The sequence below is a fragment of the Artemia sp. Qi Xiang Cuo genome, chromosome 13, assembly GCF_049724085.1.
Source record: "Artemia sp. Qi Xiang Cuo chromosome 13, ASM4972408v1, whole genome shotgun sequence".
Lineage (NCBI taxonomy): Eukaryota > Metazoa > Arthropoda > Branchiopoda > Anostraca > Artemiidae > Artemia > Artemia sp. Qi Xiang Cuo.
In genome coordinates this window covers 14,527,154-14,554,140 of record NC_142806.1, presented here as the reverse complement: position 1 = coordinate 14,554,140, position 26,987 = coordinate 14,527,154, and the positions used below count along the sequence as shown (strand labels likewise).

The following is a 26,987-nucleotide window of genomic DNA, read 5'->3' as shown; positions in this document are numbered from 1 at the left end:
CAATAGCATTTTTATTCTGATAGCTACCATACAAAACATCAATCTGACGATGCCATTAGTTTCACATCAGATTTTTGACTGTGGGTATCTTCTGTTAAAAGAGGATGGCATAGTTCTATTTCTGTGACCTAGAAATAAATCGGATAAGTTTTTACTAGTACAAAAGAAAAAAATAGCAATTCCGATGTAGTTTGCATTCTAATGAATGTGTATAATAAAACAATAGCTGTTTAATGATTAAAGTTTTAGTTTTCGGCCGTTTCGAAACTTATTAATGGCCGATTCTTACGCTCCAGATGTGTCTTAAGCGTAAGACGATACTAAGCAAAAGAGTCACTTCCGTATATTAAAATATAGATGGAGACAGCAAAGTTTACTTTCCACTGCTTATTTCAAGCTCTGTAAGTTTCCCTCAAGACCCCAAAATTAATCTTGCACCTTTATGCTGCTCGAGAGCAATAATGTCGTGAGAGTCCCAAAAGCTAAAATGAGCGTCAAAATCAGTCCAACTCCTTCATCACACCACAGCCCTACTTATTGATAAAAATCAAAATGATGCACATATACAGCGTGGCTATCTAATATCTTAACAAAATATAAGGTTTTGATTTAATGTTGGAACAACGCTAATCTCGACATGGCAAGCACAATGGCTCGTTTTCGTTATTTTTTCTTCCATAGTTAGTGAATCATGACTTAGTATCAACACTGAGGTACTCACAGATTACACCGGTTTTTCACGGCCGAAGCCAAAAGCAGACAAATTAAAATAACATTACTAAGCATTCGCGTATATTCAGCAGAATATGGATCGTAGGCTAAATATGAAAAGCAAAAGTACTTTTGATTAAGTAAATTCTCTTTTTTCGTCAATTTTTTGGCTGCCGACTGAAAATCTGCCTCGTTTTGTTTCTTTCGTATTTTTTATTTTCTTCTTTGTATTCTTCGTTTTTTAATGTTTATCATCTATTTTTACCATTTCAGAAAAAGAAATTTTTTTGTGATTTTTTTTAAAGCTTGAAAAATATTATTACGAAGTTTTGGCACAAAAAACTCAGTGCCAATAATATATCGCCTTTGTGAATTAGAGAGCCGAAAAAAAAATATACTTTTAAGAATAAAATTTAAGAGTGATCAATTCGAGTTAAAATCTTAGCAGGATTTTTTAAAATTAGAAAAAATGGTATCTTGGAACATTAGTTTCATTTCCGTATTGTTTTGACTAAGTTATTTAAGCATAAATTTTAAGCTGGAAAGATGTGCACTACTCTACTCTCAATTATAAATGGGATACGTTATTGACGCTCGACTGTCCTCAGCCAACACTTAGCGACTGTGTTTTTCATGCTTCAGATGAAAGATGTGCTACCTCGCCGGAACACCATCTCCAGAAGCAGTTGTAATGAGTCCAAACCAAGAATAGGAAATGCAGATTCACAAGAAAGCTGTCAAATTTTCTTGTGGAACTGTTTTCAAAGTAGTTACTGTTTGTGGTGGTGCTACGCCCACCATGAACTGGAGTTACTTAGGTATAGTGTATCCTGAAGCACAGTAAAAGACTAGAAAAGAATAGAAAATTTTTGCAAAAAATAAATAAGAAGTAAAACCAAAAAGTTAGAAAAGAAAGACAGTAAAAAAAAAAGTTTTGGAACAGCTAGATCAAAGAATATACTAAGAAAATTGGAAAAGGATGGCTAGAGAAGAAAAAGAAATATTGGGCCTGCAGCGCACGGAAGATAGCCTCAAAAGGGTAAACAAAGTAATAACATAGGGGGAAAAATATAGAATGTGCTTTTGTTCTATAGTGAAGTATCAATAAATAAAACTTAGGAATAGGAAATGCAGATTCACAAGAAAGCTGTCAAATTTTCTTGTGGAACTGTTTTCGAAGTAGTTACTGTTTGTGGTGGTGCTACGCCCACCATGAACTGGAATTACTTAGGTATTGTGTATCCTGAAGCACAGTAAAAGACTAGAAAAGAATAGAAAAATTTTGCAACAAATAAATAAGAAGTAAAACCAAAAAATTAGAAAAGAAAGACAGTACAAAAAAAAGTTTTGGAACAGCTAGATCAAAGAATATACTAAGAAAATTAGAAAAGGATGGCTAGAGAAGAAAAAGAAATATTGGGCCTGTTGCGCACGGAAGATAGCCTCAAAAGGGTAAACAAAGTAATAACATAGGGGAAAAAATATAGAATGTGCTTTTGTTCTATAGTGAAGTATCAATAAATAAAACTCGATTTCAAATTGCACTGATTATGCCCAAATGACTCAGTTGGAATTTTGTCTTTCAGCTTATATCTATTTACGGTTAATGGTATCTGACGCCTAACTGAGGACCTAGATTTTTGGGATTTAACAAGGAAATTCAAAACCTTTTCCTATTTGTTGTTTCTTAATTTAGGTCGATGTTTTTCATTTTGTATCAATTTTGGAATTTGAGTAACTTAAAAAAGCTTAACGCAGAATGATATTTTTTAAGTTGGAAAAGAACGCTGTCTTATCATTATATTTCAAGTTAACTTGGCTTGACCGAATATTGTAATATTAAAAAAAAAATCTGCTCTTTAATAACTTAATCTGATTATATGCGTCACTTATAAAGATTGTTTAATATTCACTTGGTCCTATGTCTTCCTAATATCTAATATATTCTATTGTATTCTTTGTTTACTTAAACACATAAACAATTTTTCTTTTTGTCACAGAGCAGTATATTTTAAGTTTATTTCTTTTTTATTAATTAAACTCGAGTGTCATTATATACTGTCATTATTTTTAAATATGGCAAAATTTATGTCTTTAATATATTAAATTATATAAAAATATAATTCTATTGTATTACGCTTTAACAGTGAACTAATAATTACCTTTTTGTACTCTTCCATGCTAAAACTTGTAAAACAGAATACTGTAGGGTAAAACATATTTCCCGCTCTTGTGTTAAGTTTATGGTTTTACTGTTTTTTATGGCTTCTATGATATTTTATGGTTTCTATGGTTTTATTTTAAATACTTTGCCACCAAATAAATAGATACTTTTTTCTATTCTGCCATTCTTAAATCAAATCAACAGAATATTGTGACATCTAAACCAACCTTCTTCTTTTATTTAAATAATTCTATGGCTTGGTTCATTTACAGAAATTTGTGTAGATCTATTATTCTTTTTATTCTTTAGCACGGAACAAAAAATTGTCTTTTCCTAAATTCTATTGACAGGTTTTAGCCTATATCCCAAAACGCAATTTACCCTCTTGTATTAATTTTATGATTTCTGTCACTAATAAACCTAAAGATATCAACCTATTTTTTTCATACTTTACCCTTAAAGAGAAGCATTAGCTAATTTTCTTTCATGCTTCAATTATGTCGACAAGATATTTTGATATCTAAAAAATTTCTCCTTTCTTATTAATCTTATGATTTGGGTAACTTATAACAAAGTATGATATTTTTTTTTATTTATTTTGCTAATACTTTACTTTGAATTAGTATATTACCTGTTCTTTTCATCTACATCTAAATCTTTTCCATGAAACGTTATGCTATTCCAAAATTGCCATTCTTGGATGGGTCAATTTTTTAATTCTGATCACTTTGAAAGTGTTTGATATCTCTGTGTTTTTTTTTTTCATTTTAATATTTAAGCCTTGAAAGAAATTGCTCTTTCCTGTTCCTTCAAACTTATTTTGGGACCACAGGATATTGTAGTTTCTGAAAAGACCTTCCCCTGTTGTATGACTCAATTTGATGATTTTTATCACTTAAAAAATCATTTAATACGGATCTGTTTTTTGTCCTTTTTATACTTTTCTCCTTTTCTGCTTTATCTCATTGTTTAAAACTTGATTTTGGCTTGATCATTTCATACGGATATGTTTTTCTTCTCCTTCTTACACTTTTCTCCTTTTCTTCTTTATCTTATTATTTAAAAATTGATTTTGGCTTGATCTTTTAATACGAATCTGTTTTTTTCCTTTTTACACTTTTCTCCTTTTCTCCTTTTTTTCATTATTTAAAACTTGATTTTGGCTAGTGCGATTTCTTGAGATCTAAAAGAGCTCTGCCCTTTTGTAATAATTTTACGGTTTGTGTAACTTAGAAGAAATGTTTGATATCTATCTATTTATTTCTTCTCTATATTCTCCCTGGAGCAAAAATTGCCAAACTCCTCCCACCAAAAAAGGGATTTCCCTGTTGTATAGCTAAATTTTATTATTTGTTTCATTTAAAATTCTTTCAATATTGACAAAGTTTTTGTTTTGTTTTTTTAATCTAACCCCTCCAAAAGATATTAGTTTTTCCTATTCTCGCAAGCTTTGTTTATGATGAGAAGTCACTTTAATATTTAATATAATTCTCCCATTTTCGGTATTAATTCATAATTTGACTAGATGAAAAAAATATAGGGTATATAGGATGATAAATAGGTAATTAATGTTTAAGACTTTACCCTGGAACGAAAAATAACCAATTCTTTTTTACTATGCTTAAGGAAGGTCCACAGAATATTGTAAAATCTAAGAAGTTTTTCTCTATTGTATACATTAATTTTATACTTTATAGTGCTTAAAACAAAAATATGATATCGATCTTTTTTATCGTATTTTTACACTTTACAATGAAAAAAAAGTCCTTTTCCTATTTGACCATCCTTGAGTTCCGTCGAAAAGATATTGCAATATTTAAAAACGCTCCCCCTTCTAAATTAATTTTATAATTCAATCAAGTTAAAAAAAAGTGTGATATCTAGCTGTTTTTTTTCTAATCGTTTTATTTTAGATACTTTACCTTAGACAAAAAAAAATCCTTTTGTTTTTTTTCTTACTTAACATGTTCAACAGAATAGCAAAATGTCAAAATTTTTCTTTTTGTATTAATTTTATGACTTTTGTCACCTAAAAACACCTATTGTGGATCCCTTTGTTGTTGTTTCTAGACTTTATCCAGAAGCAAAACATTAAATTTTCCTATTCTTTTTCTTAAGTTAGCCGTATGAGACACTGTAACATCTAAAAATATCTTCTCTTTTTTGTATAAGTTCATTTCTAAGATTTATGTCAATTACAAAAAAAAAATGAAATCGATCTCATTTTTCGTCAATACTTAATCAGGGAATGAAACAAAGCCTTTTCCTCTTCTACTATACTTAAATGAGGTTAAAAAAAATTACTGAAACATTTAAAACGGTTTTCCTTTCTTGTAAAAGTAAATTATTTTATTTTGTCGCTCGAAATAATGTGTGACATTCAACAATTTTCTTTCTCTTATTAAAAACTTAGCCCAAGAAAAGCAAATACCTTTTCCTTTTCTCATATGCTTAAGAAGATCCACTAGTCTCTTATTTGCACTCAAAGTCGTTTCAGTTGATCGTTTTTTTATACCAGGACTTTCTTCGGAGTCCCAATGGTCTCGATCATTCAGGGCGTCGATTATTTCCTTGTAATCACAAATGTGTGAAAATCCGCCATTTATTAGGCATGTCCTTTTCCTAAACAAAAATAATTGAAACAACTAACATTTTTTATAGGCGCATGCAGAACGTTAAGACAGGCACATATATTTGGCTTTGTCGAGGGGGATGATATTTCTGGGGAGGGGGTAGAGCTAAGAAAAAATTACATACAAAAGATTAGAAAATACACGTTAATGGTAAAAACCAAAAAAATTCAGGAGGTAAGGAGGGGTACTGAGGACCCCTCCTCTCCAATACGTCCCTTAGCTCAGAGACAACATATCTTATAAAAGAATAAAATGTATAGCCTAAATAAATAAGAATATAAGAATTCATCGAAAGACTAACTGGACAGCGGTATGAAGGAAAAAGTTTTATTTCAACTGCAAGATAAATAAGCGACCAAGTACCGTCGTGAGCCTCCCAAACTCATCATGGGTCTTTTTGTATTTACAAACTACGAATTTGTAAAACTTCGCAATTGGTGGTTCCAAAAATACAAAGCCTTTGGACAACACCGTATTTTCATCAGTTTCATCAATTCAATCTGACAAATGTTTTCGTTCATAAAGCTCCCACAACACCAATTTGTTGACTCCCAAAGACAACTGTATCGTTCTTCAATACCTCCTTGACTGTTGAAACTGCTTTAACTATACTTTAAGCTGTATAAGCTGTTAAGCTATTTCATACCATATATTTTTAGCCTGTTCTTACTGACTGTTTCTTTCTTTTTGATTTGGTACCCGTTACTGACGGAAACGTTGGAACTGAACATGGAGATCTTTTTCAATAAAAGTGGAATTTTTCAGTTTTTCGTAGTTCTTAAGATATATATTTAAGTTGTTTAAAATTCCACGCCCATTCTAAATAGGAATGCTGCTATGAATTTCAGTATTGGAATCCAGGTTCTTAGACGGTGTACTGACCGATAAAATTCAAAACATATTATGTACAAAGATGAGCTGATCCTGTTCAGAATTACTAGCCTTATAAAACCTGATGGCACTTTTTTATTTTTTAGTTTTAATTTGCAGTTAAGGTAGGAAATAAGGCTAGCAGCTGGTTTTGTATTAAATCAGGAGTTAAACAGGGTTGTGTTCCATCCCCTTTTACATGGATTATTTTGATCGACTTTGTCTTAAGGAACATAGGAAAGGCAATGGGAGACCACGGAATCAAATGGGGAGGAAAAGATCTCGTGGACTTAGATTATGTTGCTGATTTAAGCATCCTAGATGAAAGTGTGAGCAAAATTAATGAGGTTTTAGAGGTTTTGCGAGTTCAGGTTTAAAAATTAAAAATTAAAATCACTTTGATATATTTGTCTGGTATACCATACAAGGATAAAACCTTTGCTAAAGCTCTTATATCAACAGAATCGAACGTTTGCTCACCAAACAATTTTTTAGCATTATTTAAAAAACGATCAGAAATTAAGTAAAAAAACAAGTTTTTTTCAACTGAAAATAAGGAGCAACAGTAAAGCTTAAAACGGACAGAAATTATTACGTATATAAGAGGGTTCGCCCCCTAGTCAATACCTCGCTGTTTACGCTAAAGTTTTTAGTACTTTCAAAAGAGCTATCTATTCTAATTAACCGGGCCTTTGTGATTCAGGGGTTTGTGATTCGAACAAAATTCGAACTTTAGCGTAAAGCGCGAGGTATTGACTAGGGAGCGAGCTCCCTAATATACGTAATAAAAACATAAGAATATAGAAATTTGTTAATTCGAAAATTGTTAATTCGAAAATTGTTAGAAATTTGTTAACGTAAGTTAATTCGTAAGTTACGTCAGAACAAAATTTCGAGAAAGCCATTTAGCCAAAAAAAGGAAAATTAATATGCGAATTTCTTTTAATTATTCATGTACGGTGAGCCAACATCAAAGCTGCATTAATTAAAAAAATTTCAGAAATTAAATAAAAAAAAACAAGTTTTTTTTAACTGAAAGTGAGGAACGACATTAAAACTTAAAACGAAAAGACATTATTCCGTATATGAAAGGAGATGTCCCCTCCTCAACGCTAAAGTTTGACTCTTTCTCACAACTTTATATTTAAAACAACAAAAAACTTTAGCGTAAAGAGCGAGGCGTTGAGGAGGGGACAGCCCCTTTCATATACCGAATAATTTTTGTTCGTTTTAAGTTTTAATGTTGCTTCTTACTTTCAGTTAAAAAAAACTTTCTTACTTTCAGTTTTTTTTTATTTAATAATCTATAAAACTGAGGACCAGGTGTTTGACAACTCAGGTACTTCTCAATTATTAAACTAAGAGTGAAAATTTGGTCGATATATCCTCTACCTTTTCTAAAAAGACACTGTTTTTCTCTTAAAACTTTGTCTACAGCATCTCTTAGTCTAAAACGTAACATAATACTAAGTAATTTGCTACCTACAGAGACCAGACTAATGCCTAGATGACTACAAAAAAATCGTTTATTTTTAAATTGTTAGCTACTCCCACTTTTTCAAAAACCATATTCATAATCTTCAGTAACTCATTTCTAACCTCAGAGCCACCGTATTTAAGAAACTCATTTACCACACTATCAGCACCTGGAGCCTTATTATTTTTTAATCCGTTTAGTACTGCCGCTAATTCTTTCTCAGAAAAAAAATCTTCCTTCACATCCAAGGTATCACAAACTTTTTCATTTTCTTCTATATTTTTTCCTGGTGCTCTATCTCGGTTTAGCAAATTCTCAAAATTTTTTGCTCATCTCTCTCTGACTCTTTCCTTATCACTAATTGTGGCCCCGTTCCTATCGTTAACTGGGACAAGTTCTGATTGATTACTCCCTCTCAATCTATTAGCATTCCAGTACAATATTTAACTATTATGCCGTCTAGCTGTATCTTCCAGATCCTCAGCCATGGCCTCCAAGGCCTCCACTTCACACTTCCTTATTTCATATTTTAATCCTTTCTCCATTTTCTTTACATTCCTTTTGTTTTCTTATTATCCATCCCTCAGATAATTCTTGTACAAGTCCCTTCTCTTTTCTATTAAACATAAAGCTTGTTCACTAACATTCTTAGCTACAGTCCTAGCTTTCTTCCTTAAGACACCTTCAGCAACTTCACAAATTATTTTCCTAAAATTAATCCAGCAATCTTCCACGTTGTCAAATTTTAAGCTCCCAAGTTTAGTATTCAACTGTTCCAGGCAATTTTCTCTCAAATTCTCATCCTGGAGTCTACCAACATCATAAATTCCCAGGAGGTAGTTACCCTTTTGAAATTTTAGCTTTAAAGTAACCCTAGACACTACTAGATGGTGATTTTTACTTTTAACATCAATGGCAGCACTCCTATATACCCCAGTATCTTGTATTGATCCTGCCAGTCTTCGGTTTACTAAAACATAACTCTCGTGAATATCATGTTAACTTATGAGCCATTTTATGGTCAAACACTTTGTTGGTTATAGCTAGATTGCTATACCTACAAAATTGCAAAAGTCTGTATCCATTACTGTTTTCTTTTCCTACACCAAATTTAGCTAGGCTAGGATACCATCTATCCCTATTTCTACCGACCTTGGATTTAAAATCTCCTAGTATAAACATCGTATTTCTACCTGGGAACTGTAAGTAAAATTCATCTGAGTCACTAGTATCTCCTTCAGTCGGCTCTGCAGGGCCCCCCTGTCTATATGCCCCATCCTTCCTGCCTGACTAAACAAATTCTATAGTACCTAATTTCATTCTTCCTACCCCTGGGATATGAGTTTCTGAAACTCCTAATAAGTCCAATTCAAATCTTCTGAATTCGTTAGTTAAAATATCGATACGATAGTCATTTTTTAACCTAGTTGTAATTTTCCAAGTAGTTGTAATAATAGTATCAGCAGTTGTAGTAGTATTAGTAGTAGCGTGCATGTACTGCCTCTTGGTCAATTGATCTCCCCCTTGAAGCATTCCCTGAAAATTCCAACCTAATACCCTAATCTGTTTCTGAGATACACCCTTTTGACAAACTTCATGCACATAGAGTGTTTCGATTTGGTTCAAATTTTACTTTAATATTATCTCAAATTCTCACCATCATACTCTTAGCCTTCATAGTTCTAATATCATGCTAGTAGGGGTAGTGTAGCTGTAGTGTTGTATTAGTAGCAGTAGTAACAGTAGCAGCAGCGGTATTAATAGCTGTAGCCGTATGCATGCGTTGCCTTTTGTTCAGTGGAACATTTCCCTCCTGATGCCCTGGAAGTTTCAGCTTGATACGTTAAACCGTTCCAAAGATATTGCGCTTTGCATGTTTTGATTTAGTTTAACTTTTCCCTCAACATTTCCTCAAATTTTCACTTTAATGTCCTCAGCTTTGTAAGTGTTCGTTACAGATGTAGCCGTTGTAGCAGTAGTTGTATTAGTAGTAGTAGTGGCAGTAGCGTGCAAATATTGCCTTTTCGTTCAGCAAATCATCCCTCTCGTCATTACCTGTAAGTTCCAAATTAATACATTTAGTCATTCCTGACTTATGCCCTTTCGACAATGGTGGTCGACGTCTGGGGGTAAAAACTCCCATAGTAACTATGTGTATACAACGTTACTACTTTACTAGACTTATCAGCTATACTGAACAAAATGACTATCTCAAAATTTTGATTGGATGTCTTTGGTGAATTGATGGGCGTGGGAGGGAGGCTGGTTGCCCTCTAATCACTTTTGACTGTTAAAGCGCACTAAAACTTTCAATCTGCAATCGAATGAGCTTCGTCCGAGGTTTCTACGACAAAACTACAAGAAAACAACAAATAATAATACATTGCACCCCCTTAGCTCTTTACTCAGGTAGGGCTATTGCGTTGCCTATGAAAGACCCTCAACACGAAATAACTGTGTACGTTGTTAAGAGGAAGTAGGGCCATAGGAGATGGTACTTTGTTTGAGGAATTTTCAAAAGCACAAAGTCGTGCAAACTTTTAACAAACAACATTCAATCCCATCATATATAGTACGATGCTCAATTAAAGACTTTTTTGTACATAGAAAAGCTACTTATTAAACTATACCTTCATCATGCTTTTTTAGGGGAAGTCAGTCGGTTGAAAAACAATTTTTCACTAGGTTTGACTTTTCCTGAAAAAAAAGCAGTTTCACCACACCGTATTTGCCTTAAAAAGCACATATGGATACGAGATACCAGAAAAAGTAAAATAGTGAGTTTGACTTCTCTCAAAAAGCAAAAATGAAGACATGGCTTTATAATAGCAAACAACGACAAAGTAATAAATACCTTCTAAGTTGCAAACTTCTTCGACGCGATGGAATATTTTCATAATTTGTCCAATCTCTTACTCTATTATCAAACTCATGTGCGTCGCTATATCTCTCAAGAGGCGAACTCAGCCGCGAGTATAATGGACTATAAAATAAAATGAAAAACTGCAAAAATTTTAAACTTTGAATCCAAGATCCATGTGAAGGGTACAATTTTGTGACAAGCCCGAATCTGTAGCTTGTACCTAGGAGACATACTTACTTACATATTTGTTTCATAATGGGTATTAATCGAGCTCAAATTATGATATTACCTAAACTTTTTCTTATTGAATGGTCTAAAGTTGATTAAAAATTGAATTATTTCGCAGTTTTTTCATGTTTTTCACCTTTTCTAACTAAAAAACACTATGTGAACTTCAAAATTTTATTCCGTAAATGAATAAAGCTGAATCTTAGCTATCGAATGGTAGATATATTGTCGTCTTGCGGCAAAACATTAAATTTATACGTTTCCGTAAAAATGGTTACCAAACACTTGCATAGGGAGCAAAACCCTTAAAAACCTGAACTTCAGGAAGTGTCAGTAGATTAATTCAAGATAAGTATGAAAAAATGTGGTTCTGGTACAAAAAAAGAGAATTTGTATTTAGTAGTACATCTCCCTGTACTCCCTACATATAAAAAATAGGAAAAGAGTATAGGCCTACTATTTTTCCATTGTACAGATTTCGTAATCTGGTGTCACATAAAGAAAGAAAAACAAGAAAAAATGAGGTTTTTATAGGCCAAATGAAGATACTGAAAAAACAAAGCGAATATTTTGAGAGGACAAACACCTCTCTTCTTCAGCGCGAAACGAAACGATGTATCAATAAAAGCCAAAAATTAAAAGAATTAAAACCAACTACCTAACAACCATAAAAGCGAGTTATTCGCCAATATCCGCGATTTGCACAAAAGTCAAAAAAATATGAACTGCCATCGACGGATACTAAGGAACAACTGACAAAGGAAAGGAATCAATTCATTCACTCGAAAAAACAAAACGAACCAGCAATTAAATAAGTTGGAAAACTATGTCATTTGATTTCGCATTTTAATTAAGGCATTTCTTGCAGACACCCTTTGAGACCTAAGGGGTGGTTCACGTGTTTGATTAGACGACTGGGAAAGTGGTGCAAGGTTTATTTCAGGGATTACTAACGTATCGGCGTCTCTTTTGAGAAAACCGAAATTTGACTCGTTTATTCTTAAATCACCGCAATCTCTGTTTAAAGCTAGACCTAAATGTTGGTATTTATAAATTTCAACAGCTTCTCTGTAGTGCTGGACAATACCTTTATCATGCGAAACAAGACTAACTTGATTAAACAAAATAGTATGGTCTGGTTTTTCAAAAATGTGCTCTGCAAGGGCAGAGTCAAAATTTTCTGTTTTTTTTCGCTTTTTAAGTGTATTATTAATTGAACTAGAATGCTGATTTAATCGATCTGTTAGTCGCTGATTAGTTCTTCCGATATACCAAAGACCACACGAACAAGGAATTCTGTAGACACCGGAGTTTTCACCTATCGGGATAGGGTCTTTACCTTGATAAATTTGGGACCGGATAGTTTTTTTTTTTTTTTTTTTTTTTTTTTTTTTTCAGGTCCCAAAACTATCAGGTCCCAAATTTATCAAGGTAAAGACCCTATTCCTATAGGTGAAAACTCCGGTGTCTACAGAATTCCTTCTTCGTGTGGTCTTTGGTATATCGGAAGAACTAATCAGCGACTAACAGATAGATTAACTCAGCATTCTATTTCAATTAATAATACACTTAAAAAGCGGAAAAAACCAGAAAATTTTAACTCTGCCCTTGCAGAGCACATTTTTGAAAAACCAGACCATACTATTTTGTTTAATCATGCTAGTCTTATTTCGCATGATAAAGGTATTGTCCAGCACTACAGAGAAGCTGTTGCAATTTATAAATACCAAAATTTAGGTCTAGCTTTAAACAGAGATTCCGGTGATTTAAGAATAAACGAGTCATATTTCCGTTTTCTCGAAAGAGAAGCTGATACTTTAGTAATCCCTGAAATAAACCTTGAACCACTTTCCCAGTCATCTAATCAAACACGTGAACAACCCCTTAGGTCTCAAAGGGTGTCTGCAAGAAATGCCTTAATTAAAATCCGAAATCAAACGACATAGTTTTCCAGCTTATTTAATTGCTGGTTCGTTTTGTTTTGTCGAGTGAATGAATTGATTCCTTTCCTTTGTCAGTCGTTCGCTAGTATCCGTCGAAGGCAGTTCATGTTTTTTTGGATTTTGTGCAAATCGCATATATTGGCAAATAATTCGCTTTTATGGTTGTTAGGTAGTTGGTTTTAATTCTTTTAATTTTTGGCTTTTATTGATACATCGTTTCGTTTCGCGCTGAAGAAGAGAGGCGTTTGTCCTCTCGAAATATTCGCTTTGTTTTTTCAGTATCTTCATTTGGCCTATAAAAACCCCATTTTTGCCCGTTTTTCTTTCTTTATGTGATGTCAGGCCAATGTGGTATAAGAAATTATCGTAATCTGGTGTTCTCACTAGCATCAGTTCTTCAGTCCTCGGACCAGTGCGCGAAGCAAATTGTGAACTTTGGAACCCAAAGGCTTCTAAAGGTGGGATAGCAGCATGTTAATTTCTGCAAAATGGTAAAGCCAATAAACAAAATAGATGACATGATAGTGTCTCCCCAAACGCTCCTTGGAAAAGATACCGGAAAAGATACAAAAAAGAATGTAAAAATTTGTGATACCTTGGATGTGAAGGAAGGTTTGTTTTGTGAGGAAGAATTAGTGACAGTACTAAAAGGATTAAAAAATGATAATATCTGAAGTGCTGATTGTTTGGTAAAGGATTTTTCTTAAATACATTCACTGTGATGTTAGAGATAAGCTAATAAAGATTAAGAAAATAATTTTTGAAAAAAGGAAGTACAAATCAATTTTAGAAAAACTAATTAAACACCTCCATAAGAAACTTGATAAGAGTAAGTGTGTGTGAGAAGGTGAGAAAGCCATCATAACCTGACTAAATTGTAAAAATAGCAAAGTATGACTTTTGAGAAATGATAAAGGTAACGAAGTATTAATTTTCTTTGTGTAAGAAAAACAAACAACATTAGATTTGAATAAGAATACCCTTGATCCAACAAGGTCCATAAAATGCAAATACAAGACCGGATCGCTTCAAACTCAAATGGTCAACGACAAGAAATATTACGTGATTTGAATCACACGACAAAACAGGGTTTTTAATAGAGAAAGTGGAAACTAACTCTTTGAACAAAGAGCTATTATTAGGATTACATCAAAACTAGTGCCTGGCCAATGAGAAACAAGAATGACAAAATAAGACAAAGTTTAAAATAGGGATTCGGGAACGAAGAGAGGGTAGTCTTTTTTGGAACTAACACCGGGTAAGTGTTTTACTTTGTAATTAAGGTAGACTACCACTGTCTGTCTGAATTCCCCTTGGAGATAAAATTTTGAAGATAAAATTAAAATAAGAGGAAAACCTCTAAAAGATTTCTGTCACTTAGAGTTAACTTTAACACGTATGTAGGAGAAAATAATAACAACTAGTGCTGAAGTCTAACATTTTACTATAATTTGGTGATTTTGGAATTATAATTCGGTAGTATTTCTACATAGCTAAGACTTGAGCCATTTGGACAAAACAGCATTTTAAGTTTAGAATATGCTAAATTAAATTTTTTCCCAGAAATTTTAGCTTCGAATAACTGAGGGTTCAAAGAGGAAAGGAACCTTAACCAAGAAGTCAACTTTAGAAGAGCCCTTTGTGCTCCCCATTTTCAGCCTAGAGTTCCATGGAACTTAGCTTGACTGTATAGAGACCTTATATCCAAAAATTGGAATTATCGGACAACAACATTACTTGCCCCCCCTTGTGCAATCTTCAGATGTTTATACAAAGGAGAATACTGTTCCCTTTTTAATCATTCTTTCATTTCGTTAAACCCGTACTGCATGTTTATACAAAGGTGGCCTCGATGTCTATACAGATAGGTTAGGGGAAAAGGGAATAATATTTTCAATTTAAGAATTTCCAGACCTTTATGTCCAGATATATCCAATTGAGGGTTTTCCCTGCTAAAGTTAAAGCTTACTAAATGTCCAAGGAACACAAAGCCCTTTTAAAGAAATAATAAGAGGATCTCTTGGTTTGGGGTCATGTGAATTAGAATAAGATCACGTACGGTTATTTCCTTACTTGGATCAGCAATAGTTTGAACTAAAGGATTTTAATACCCCAGAACTCAAGCCTTGACTAGCTATTCAAGTGTAACTCTTTTAAGTAGAAACATTCGATAGCCTAGAATTAACTTAATCTTTTTCTTTTCGGTAAACATTGGGGGATTGAACAAGTAGACCATAGACATTAGACCTAGAAGATGTTTAGAAATATTCAACATAATCAGAATTAGATTATTTTTCTTTTTATCTTCTTTTGTAATAAAAATCAGTTGTCACTGAATTCTGAGTACCGATTTCTTACCCAATCCTCATTTTGTAACACGCTACAAAATTTATTAGCCCTGATAGTAGGGGCAACCTTACAACTGGTAGCAGCGGTACTCAAGTTCGGTGCAACTTTCGTTTAGGTGGGGGAGGATTAATGACATTTATAAAATTTGGTGAAATTTAGTCATCTGTTCCTCACAAGAAAGTGTGTGTTCAGTTTTGCAAACCTATCAGAGACAGAAAAGTTTGAAAAAGTGTTCATTAAAGAAATTTTTTGACCTTAAAGGGAAGTTCAGACAGCCTTTTATCTTCCTAAGATTTTTTCTTTCTTCTCCTTTTCTTTCTCTTTGTTACAAGTTCTAGTATCCGAATCATCTATAATATACTTAAATAGGGTCATAGGTTAATCTTCCTCAAGAGTTTGTAATTATAATACTAAACTTGAGGGTAAATTTAAATCAAGGTACTGAGAAAATTCTCATACAATTTATAAATAGACCCATTTTAACGACTTAAAACACTATAAGGGATCAAAACGTTTCCCACACTAAGAATTGAAAAGAATAGATCCATCATGAGTTCAAATGAAAACAAAATTAAAGAGTTAGAAATTGCACTACGACAAGCGCAAGAGGAGAGAATAAGAGTAGAAGAGGTCGCACAAGCTAGAATAAACACTTTACAAGAAAAATGTGGAGATGCCACAGTCACAAGCAGGCTTCAAAACCTATTTGTGGAGAAAGTACCTCCCATCTCGTTACTGACATATCCAAATGAAATCCATTCATGGAATACCACCCTTAAACAAATACAAAGAAAATTAGTGAAAGATGATATTGCTATGATAAATCAAGCTATTTGTTATACACGAGGAGAGATACAAAGATTCGCAACGAGCTTAGACATTTAAAATTGGTATGCTCCCTTCAATTGGACGGAGAGTTCATGAACAAACTAAAACAACAGACGACAAAGATGAATTACTAGCACTGGCAAAGAGATTTGAATCGATTGATTTAATGTATAGAGACTCCTCAGACATGTCCTCGGGAGCAACGGTGGTTGACTCAGGAGACAAGACTTCCCCTGGAGAACAAACAGATAACTCCAGAGTAGAATTTCAAAACGTAGGAAATTATAAAAACAACCCAAAGAAATGTTTGAACTGTGGAAAGAAAGGTATGTCAAGACCAACTAGGGATAATTATTCCAGGTAATAATTTAGTAAAAGAAAAAATACTCGCATAACATGCTCTACTTGCGGGGGTCCACATAGACAATCAGAATGTGAAAAACCTCCAACTTGTATCCGCTGTGGTGAAACAGGACACAAAGCAAAATATTGTTTAGCCTCAGCACCTATAAACCAACCCCAAGAAAATTTTTAGGGCAATTTTGCTGAAAGTACTGCGGCCTCCGAGCAATGGTTAGGGAACCAACGGAAGGCACAGGCCCAGATTCCGTAGTTTTGTAGACCTATAGGGTAACCGTTAGAAGTAGGGTGACTGGTCGTCACGGACATGTCATGACAGGGAGCCATGTACCTTAGAGGGAGATTGAGAGGACACCTCTCAAGGATACAAAAAATGGTTGCTCCCACCTCTTAAGGATGCAAGAAAGGGTTGCGTCTATCTCTTAAAGAAGCAAAAAAAAGTTCGCATCCATAGGGATACGAAAAAGGGTTCAATCCCAACGCGCAAAGGCTGCATATGCATATACTAGAATCATTAATGACAGATAACACAAAACGAAACAAACGGAGTCTATTACCACTTTTGGGATAAAATAGGGTGGGTGGCAGGACTAGCAACGGAAGAAAATATAGAAACAATTCTTCATCAAGTAGATTATTGAACAAAAAAAAATGAAAAGTTAATACACATATCGGACCGATCTATATCATTAGTGAGTGACCTCGACAGAGAATTAAGGATGGAAAGAAACAAAAGTTAAGAAATTTTGGGAAGAATTTCCAAGTGAATTATCGAATATATATCCAGAGAGATTAATGAGATAAATTTCCTAAAATTACAGATAAACAAGGAAGTGCCAAAAAGTTCAATACAGATAAAATAGTTAGTAAAGAGAATAGAAACAGTAATCCTTTCTATTCTTCAATCCGAAAATAAAAGTTTCCCATTCATTGTTACAGATCCAGCAGACATGCTTAGGGCAATTTTCGAAATTGAAAATTCACTACCACTAGAATACCGCTTAATTATAGATGTTACGGCTTACTGGAACTTTATAAATCGACTAGTTGCAATGTGGCGACACAACAATTGAAATTGCTAGTTATCTGTGATTTATCAATATCAAATAAAGCAGATAGGTTTAGAATGTTCAAAATGTTCAGCATTCCATTCCCAGTGTCAAACACTTTGTATTTCTTTCAAATTGAAAACGAGTTTAAATTTTTTGGGATGAGTAAAGATCAAACGCGATATTTCTTAGAAGATGCCAATATAGAAAAGGAATGTAACTTAAAGGGTATACCACTATTGTGCAACCACCAATTTCTTATTAGAAGCACACAAATGATCTCCTGCAGTTTAGCAAACTACATGGAAAATAATTCATTAATTAGTAAAGCGTGTGAAACCAAGATTATAAAGGAAAATAAAATCTTAATCCAAAGAATTGTAAGGGAAAATCATATAATCACATCTCCTTTCAAAGAAGAAATAAGAATACATTTCGAATGCAAAACAGAGAAAAACAGTAAATTCACATATATAAAGGGCAGCTCAATAGTGAAATTGGCAGAAGAATGTTCTCTAACTGCAGAGATGTTAAAGATAAGCAGTATGTATAGGGGACAGATTACAAAAGAAATGGCACCTTTAAACATATCTATAATTAGCCTAAAAGGGAACCTATCCATAGCTGGAATAGAAAACGAGTGGAACAAAGAATTTGAAGATTTAATCTCTATATATTTCCAGAACAACTCCAAGACGCAGATTGGCATAGCTGAACTAAGAAAAATGCACATTTCCTCAAGGAACGAAAGAGGAAGGAAAACAGCAAGCTATTGGACATTTTTTCTCAATACCTTTAATCTATTTATCTCTTTATTAGGACTAGTCTCTATAGGAATGATATTCAAAACATTGAGATAACTATGGTTAGTCTATAGGAAACAAAAGTCTCAAGGATATCACGTAACTGTGGAACAAGAAGAAATTGAACTAAATTGATTCTTAGCAAAGTTATGGTTTCATTAAAAAAAAATAACTATACTAAGAATTTTAAGTGTGGGAGGTTGTGAGAAGGTGAGAAAGCCATCATAACCTGACTAAATTGTAAAAATAGCAAAGTATGACTTTTGAGTAATGATAAAGGTAACGAAGTATTAATTTTCTTTGTGTAAGGAAAACAAACAACATTAGATTTGAATAAGAATACCCTTGATCAAACAAGGTCCATAAAATACAAATACAAGTCCGGATCACTTCAAACTCAAGAGGTCAACGACAAGAAGTATTACGCGATTTGAATCACATGACAAAACAGGGTTTTTAATAGAGAAAGCGAAAACTAACTTTTTAAACAAAGAACTATTTATAGGATTACATCAAACCTAGTGTCTGGCCAATGAGAAACAAGAATGACAAAATAAGACAAAGTTTAAAATAGGAATTCGGGAACGAAAAGAGGGTAGTATTTTTTGGAACTAACAGCGAGTAATTGTTTTACTTTGTAATTAAGGTAGACTACCACTGTCTGTCTGAATTCCCCTTGGAGATAAAAGTTTGAAGATAAAATTAAAATAAGAGGAAAACCTCTAAAAGATTTTTGTCACTTGGAGATAACTTTAATACGTATGTTGGAGAAAATAATAACAACTAGTGCTGAAGTCTAACATTTTACTATAAGTCGGTGATTTTGGGTTTATAATTCGGTAGTATTTCCACTTAGCCAAGACTTAAGCCAATTGGACAAAACAGCATTTTAAGGTTAGAATAAGCTAAATTAAATTTCTTCCCAGAAATTTAAGCTTCGAAAAACTGAGGGTTCAAAGAGGAAAGGAACCTTAACCAAGAAGTCAACGTTAGAAGAGCCCTTTGTGCTCCCCTGTTTCAGCCTAGAGTTCCTAGGAACTTAGCTTGACTCTTATATCCAAAAATTGGAATTATCGGACAACAATATTACTTGCCCCCCCCCTTGTGCAATCTTCAGATGTTTATACAAAGGAGAATACTGTTCCCTTTTTAATCACTCTTTCATTTCGTTAAACCCGTACTGCATGTTTATACAAAGGTGGCCTCTATGTTTATACAGATAGTTTAAAGGAAAAAGGAATAATATTTTCAATTTAAGGATTTCCAGACCTTTATGTCAAGATATATCCAATTGAAGGTTTTCGCTGCTAAAGTTAAAGCTTACTATATGTGCAAGGAACACAAAGCCCTTTTAAAGAAATAATAAGAAGATCTCTTGGTTTGGGTTAATGTAAATTAGAATAAAATCAAGTACCGTTATTTCCTAGCTTAGCTCAGCAATAGTTTGAACTAAAGGATTTTAATACCCCAGAACTCAAGCCTTAACTAGCTATTCAAGTGTAAGTCTTTTAAGTAGAAACATTCGATAGCCTATAATTAACTTAATCTTTTTCTTTTCGGTAAACATTGGTGGATTGAACAAGTAGACCATAGACATTAGACCTAGAAGAGGTTTAGAAATATTAAACATAATCTTAATTAGAATATTTTTATTTTTATCTTCTTTTGTAATAAAAATCAGTTGTCACTGAATTCTGAGTACCGATTTCTTACCCAAGCCTCAGTTTGTAACACGCTACCAAATTTATTAGCCCTGATAGTAGGGGCAACCTTACATGTGGTTAGAGTAATGATAAGGTTAGAGCAAACTTCATAAGAGTGATTATAGAGGCATTAGTCTGGTTTCGGTAGGTAGACAGTTACTCAGTATGATAATACTTTTTTCTTGGAGATGCTGTGGGCAAAGTTTTAAGAGAAGAACAATGTGGTTTTAGGAAGGGTAGAGGATGTGTCGACCAAATTTTCACTCTTAGGTTAATAATTGAAAACGAGTCATCAAACACCATTGGTCCTCAGTTTCATAGATTATGATCAAGAGAGAGAGAGAAGGTTTTATGTAAAAAAAAGCATATCAACAAAAAATTATTGCCACCTTTTCCTAAAAAGCAAAGCTTGTCCTTGAGGGAGGTAGAGAAAACAAAATCCTTAAAAAAAAAAACTCTTGGCCACATACACCACTAATGCCACAACACTAAATAATAAATGCAAAATAATATCATATATTGTACTTCCCCTGGGAACATCATATCAACGAAACATCACAATAAATAAATCAATCAATAAGTCAAAATTCATACTCAGCTAAAACCAGTTCCTTAATGGGTTTTCTAAATATATTAGGGCCTCTAATAATCTTAATATCTCTGTTTAAACTATTCAAGCGTTCTATTTAGCTGATAGAAAAGCTTTAGCGTAGGTCTTAATCCTGGTATGGTATACCAGACAAATACATTAAAGTGATGAGTGCTATGTACGAAAATATCACTGGAGCGGTTAAGGTAGAATTGAGATTAGTAGCTGGTTTCTTATTAAATCAGGAGTTAAGCAGGGTTGCGTTCCATCCCCATTTATATGGACCATTTTAATGGACTTCGTCCTAAAGAGCAGAGTGAAGGCAATGGGAGATCATGGAATCAAATGGAGGAGTAAAACTCTCCCAGACCTAAGTTATGCAAATGAGGTTTTGCGAGTTCAGGTTACAAGAATAGGTTTGAAAATTAATGTCAAGAAGACTTATTCGGTAAGACTAGGAACAAGTGAAGCTGAAGTGGTGATATGGAGAAACGAGAAGAGGAATCAAGTGAACAGCTTCAATAATAACCAAAGCCCAGGGTGTTTTTTCAAAGTTCAAAATAGTTCAGAAGAATAGGAAGATAAGTCTGCGAACCATGATTAGAATATTGGGAGCTACAGCGGTGACAGTTGTCAATTATGGTTCTTAAGCGTGGACACCACGGAAAACGGAGAAGGATTAGCAAGACGTTTTTAAGAGAAATAATCAACAAATTATTTTGGAACAGGCCGCCGTATCTGAAATAGTAACCTGTAGGAAAAATATGGTTCAAATCCGCTTTCTATGGCTAAAATTTGGGAAAGCATGAAATCGCTCGGACACGTTTTCCTAGCATAATGTTGGGTTCACATTAGTAGTTTTCCCTTTATCATTTGCGTAGTTAATGTCTCTAAGAACGAAAAATTGTATCAGATTGTTAGATTATTTTTAATCACACATCATAATTTTTAATCAACGATAAGTAGCTCTTGTTACGGAATTAAGGTTGCCAAAACTATCTGGTAACAAAGTGTCCAAATGCGCAAAAAAGATAATTTAAAGGTCACCCCTCCCCCACGCCCTGGATGCACATGGTGTTTTCTTATTTATTCAGGTATACGGGTCGTATCCAAAATACACTCTTTGGAAGCTGTTTTAATGAAAGCACATTTTCTTGGAGTTTTACATTTTATTTTCCATTTTCTTTTTTTGCATGAATTAAGCATAAACAGGGAATATTGGTCGTCCAAAAAAGTAAATGTCTAGATCTTGACATAGCGGATGGTGTTACAGCTTTTAGCTGATCCAACAACCAAGACCGAGCATGGCTACTTTTTCTACTAAGACCTATTTGTGAAAAACCGGTAATTAATTTAATTTAGGGCTATTGCCCCAGTAGCCCTCGTGTCATGATGACTCCCCGAGACATGATTATTATACATCTGATATTTCTGAACTTGTCTCATAATTTTGATCTAATATCATGATGGCTACAGCCTAGAAAGTCCTGTAAAGAATAGTAGAATTTGAATTTAGAACCAAATTAAACACATTATGAGTTTCTTACAATTACCGTTTCCAAACGAAGCAGCCGGAAAAAACATACTTGTCGGCCCTTTTTTGAACCGTTGTCGGGCTTCGTTTATGGAGAAACAGTATTTTTTCATTCTTCCTTATGAAGAGGGATCTCCTTAGGCCAACAGCTTGAAGATATTAAGATTGGAGCTAGTCAGGGAAAAGCTTTTCGGCGTTTTTTTATGCCCTTTTTTTATATGAGTGAGGAGCCAATTACTAGAACACATTTTTTTTTTTGTACATTAGGTTCATCTTGACCTAGGGAGTTCAGGTTTCAAGTCTCAATGTCATCAGGGAGAACAAGCTTTTGGGTCCATGTCTCGGCACATTGGCCTGTCTCCCCTCCTATGCCAAATATTCAAATCTTTTGAATCAGGAACGATCCCTGAATGTATCAAGCCTATCACACAGCCAACATTAAATAGGCACTTTTTTACTATAAAGCTTGTGCATAATTGGTTGGCAATTTGCATTAAATAAGGCATTTGCCCCCAGGGGCTCAGGGGTCATTCCAGGCAATCTCAAAATTTTTATGAGATGTATTTGCGGGCTACAGAGGCTCAGGTAGTAAAAAACGGCAAAGAAAAGGGATTGTTCCCCTTCAATGATTTTAGACTCTTAAAAACAGCACTAAAATGTCCCATTTACAATTAAATGAGGCCTTTCGGCCGTGTTTACGACCTATATGAAGTAACTGGAATTTGTTTTTTGTTTTAAATAATAATACATTGAAAGCTGATGGATCTTTACTTAGGTCTCTGACTTATTTTACTAACGGGTCTTTTTTTAACTAAATTTGTAGTTTGTTTTATTTTGACTTTTATAGAGGATTTTGCATCTTTTAGGTGAATAAAGTTATATCTGAAATCACATACCTCTTAAACAGTTTTCAAAAGCCGTTTGATAAACAGCTCAACAGAAACTACAGCACGCTACAGAACTCTACAGAACGCTCTACAGCCTGGTCTCGTCGTTCTCTACGCCAAACCCTCGGCAGGAGCCATAAGTCAAGCAAGTCAAGTCTACAGAAATTAATCTTAAAGAGAGATCAAGCTTTTTAGTTCGATAAAGAGAACAAAAGTGGAATTTAATAGGCACTCCGCTACTGATCCTTCATTTACGAACAGATTAGGAAACTGGATTTCTTTGTCAATTATCTAAAAACGAATGTAAATGCCCGATAAGGCCTAGAATTAAGGCCAGCAAGAATTACAATCTTGCTGCAAAGCACAATTATTTTTCTTATTTATACCAATAGGGAGAGCCGTGAGTTTGTATTTTTTTTTTTCAGGGGAAAACGCATTGAACGAGTTGTCAGAGCATATTGGGTGACTTATTCGAGCCACTTGAACAAACCAATTGAGATTTCGTTCCATTTTGTTCCGCAGATACGCTCTTATTTAGATTTAAATTCAGTTTTAAGCAGGGAACATCAACTATTGCAACAATTTAGCCAATTGTTATTCTGTCCATACTAGTCATAAAGTCTAATAGCTATCCCTCCGGGGATTCTATCCCTATTCCCCCCACAGCTTCGGCACGATGTACATCCATTTTATCAAAATTATGGATCTGCAATATTCGAAGAATACTGAGGTTATTAACTTGAAACTTTCAGGACATACTGAAGAAGATATCAAAACTGGTTGGAGGACTGCCAGTCCATCTATCATTCCATTTTTAGCTGCCCTTCTTCCGAAACATTCCATGAAAATTTTGAAATAGCCATTTTGTTCAATTTAAAGTTCAAATAATTTAGCCTAGGTGATGAAGTAAACTCCCTTCCCTCACAATCTATGAAGGGGCTGCCGAACACAATAAAAATACTCTGCGTGTATGCTGATTTTCAAAAGGCCGTATCAGCAATATCTAAGGAATCCCTTAGGGTACTAATTTGAAACTTTAAAAGTATGCTGAAGGGGATATTGAAGAGTAATCGGAGACCAACTAGTCTCTTTGCCCTTTTTGATGCCCCTTTGTCCTCGACACTGACCAAAATTTTGAAAAGCAATTTTGTATTTGAAATAGAAAAGGCTTTTGTAGCTCCACCTGTGGGATGCAATACCCCTTCAAAGCCTCAAGGGAAGGATTGTAAATTATACAATTCGTCCTTTTTTACATGCATGATTTTATCGTTAGAGAAGGGGGAATGTTTGATTCTGGGTGTGTTTGAAAAGTCTAAGGTTATTAAGATGAAACATTGGAGAATGTTAATGAGCATGTCAAACTAAATCAAATTGTGCTATGTGAATCCAGTTTATCAAATAGGCGTACCTGCAATATCTCAAGAACGGCTGAGAGTATTAAGTTTAAACTTTCGTGGCTTGTTGAGGGAGATATTGAAAAGTGGTCAGACGACATTAAGCCCCCCTCCCATTCTCTTTTAGATGAAATTCTGCCATAGACATCTGAACAAAATATTGGAATAGCCAACTTGTTAAAAATAGTCGAAAAGTCATATAACTATCCTCTCTGGATGACATAACCCCCATAGCCCTGTGGCAAGTATTGTAAGCTATATAAGTTGCCCATTGTTTTAATTCTCAAATTTGATTAAGAAACTAACACAACTTACATTCCATCAACTTTTGCTATCAAATGAAACAGAATCGTAGTGAAAACCGCTGAAACCACAAAACAAAAACTGCGTATAAATTTCATTGTCTCCTATCCCTCCTCTTTTTAAACTGAAGAAGAATTGGAATACGTAAGAGGGTATTATAGGTTAGAAACCTATTTATTACTGTAAATCGCTGATTTTATTCACACCTGGACACCGAATTAGGGAAAGAACAAAAAGAGGGACCCTACTGATAGAAAACAAATGCAAGACGGATATTGAAAGATTATTCCAGGATAATGGGGACAATTTTCCCCATTTGAATAAGTGGGAAACGATAAACTGTGACAGAGTTCGGGGATTTAAGGATCTATTCTAAATTTATAAATTTAGGCTTGATAATACCTTTTGTTTATTTTCCTATGCTTTTAAAGAGAAAAATAGACGCAAAGGAATAAGAAACAATAAAACTTCCTTCCAAGCCGAGAAAAAATTAATCCTGATATGTTGTAGATCATGGTTGCATACAGGAATAATGGGAGAGCCACACAAAATATTTCTAAAAATATTCCCCCCCCTTACCAAAAACGTCAAAACTAGAATCTAAAATTGTACTTTTAAGAGGTTTTCATTCCTATCACAAAAATAAATCCTCAGATATTTTTCACTATATCTTCTTTACACCAACTTTCTGAATAAAGAAGCAGCACCTAACCTAGCTTACTTTGAAAGTATTAGTTTAACAGAACATGTATATTTACCATTTTCAATGTCTATCAGTTTAATAGTTTCAACAGCCTAAAGTTTACAGAGGTTTAGTTGTGTCAGACCATCAGTACTCAGAGAAAGAGGGGGAAATGCAAGGCATTTCCCCTCTGGAAGGGTTGACAACTTATACGGAATAAAACAACAGCTTGTGTTGCATGTTAAAATAAGTTCAAAAAATATATGATAAAAGTCGCCTCTGCCCTGTCCGTTGAAAAGTTTCTGTTACTCTTCATTTATTTGGCTGACAAGCAAAATCATCTCATCTGTAGTTTTGGTGAAAAGTATTTTAATCCCTTTCTGACAGCTTCGAGAATGCTGTTATATCAAACAATTCGGGGTAAAGAACTATAAGTAAGGAGCCACTCGGTTAAGTAGTAGCCGAAACTACGGAGTTTTGATAACAATAGATACGTCAAAAGCAGTGGCTTTTCATGCTGAATCTAAATTTATACAATTTATTTAGTTTAATGTTACCTATCAAATGCACGAGCCTTAGAAAATTTACCAGATTTTCGAAAAAGTGGGTCTTAATCCCCCCCCCCCCGAAAATACCCCTAAAAATTCAAGGGATCTTAATGAGAATCACATCGTCAAATTCAGCATATCAGGGAACTTTAATGGAAAGGTTTCAATTTTATAACCACAAAAATGTGGAATAATTTTGCGTTTTATTTTCGCCGGAAAAATATCACGGGTGCGTATTTTTTCTTCTTATTTATTTTTTTTTTTGTAGGGGTGGTTTTAATTAGCCGATGATCCTAGAAGGTCAAGAGATGGCCATTTCGAACGGAAATAAAAAATTTCAGCGTCCTTTTTAGGTGACCAAAAGGATTGAAGGGCAACTAGTCCCCCCTTCCGCGCCCCTTTTTCTGCCAAGATATATGATCGAAATTTTGAGATAGCTATTTGATTCAGCATAGTTTGAAACTATAACGACTATCCCTTTTTCCTAAGAAAGCTTCTAGGGGAAGTTTCTTAGGAAATATTTTAAAGGGGGGGGGGGGGATTTCCTGGTATTACTTGAACGAAGGTAAGAAACTAAATAGAAAAATAATATTTTTGACTGAAATTCAGAAGCAATTGTTAATCTTAACCCGAAAAAAATCTATTCCGTAATTAAGGGGTCATTTCCTCAAACCTCACTCTTTTCGCTAAGTTTGCCTTTTTGTCACAATTCTTTAAGAAACACTACACAAACACAAGGATCGTTGATTTCAATGAGAATTATTTTATCCTTAAATAAAATATTTGAATAGATTTATAAAAAGATAAAATAAATAAAATAAAAAATAAAAGTTCTTAAAATAGATTAATTAATTCAATAAATTAAATAAATTTATTAAAAATAAATAAATTTGCAAATAAAGAAACAAGTTTATTAGCTGAAAGTAAGACGCAACATTAAAACTTGAAATGAACAGAAAATATTCTGTATATTAGGGGGGTTGCCCCTCCTTAACTATTCTCTCATTACGCTATAGTTTGACTTTTGGTCAAAATTCATTAAGAACAACTGCTGAAATACAAGGGCCAT

The 26,987-nt window shown here is 33.9% G+C and overlaps 1 protein-coding gene across 1 annotated transcript; it reads right to left on the bottom strand.

The window, feature by feature from the left end:
* On the bottom strand, positions 1-24,786 carry LOC148944994 (uncharacterized). Its single transcript, XM_089099650.1, has 4 exons — positions 24,701-24,786; positions 10,710-10,838; positions 5,307-5,497; positions 1-128 (listed from the first exon to the last, which is right to left on the bottom strand). Exons 1-4 carry the CDS (start codon positions 24,784-24,786, stop codon positions 67-69), a joined length of 468 nt encoding a protein of 155 aa, XP_088955776.1. The 3' UTR covers positions 1-66.
* Positions 24,787-26,987: the final 2,201 nt, after the last annotated feature.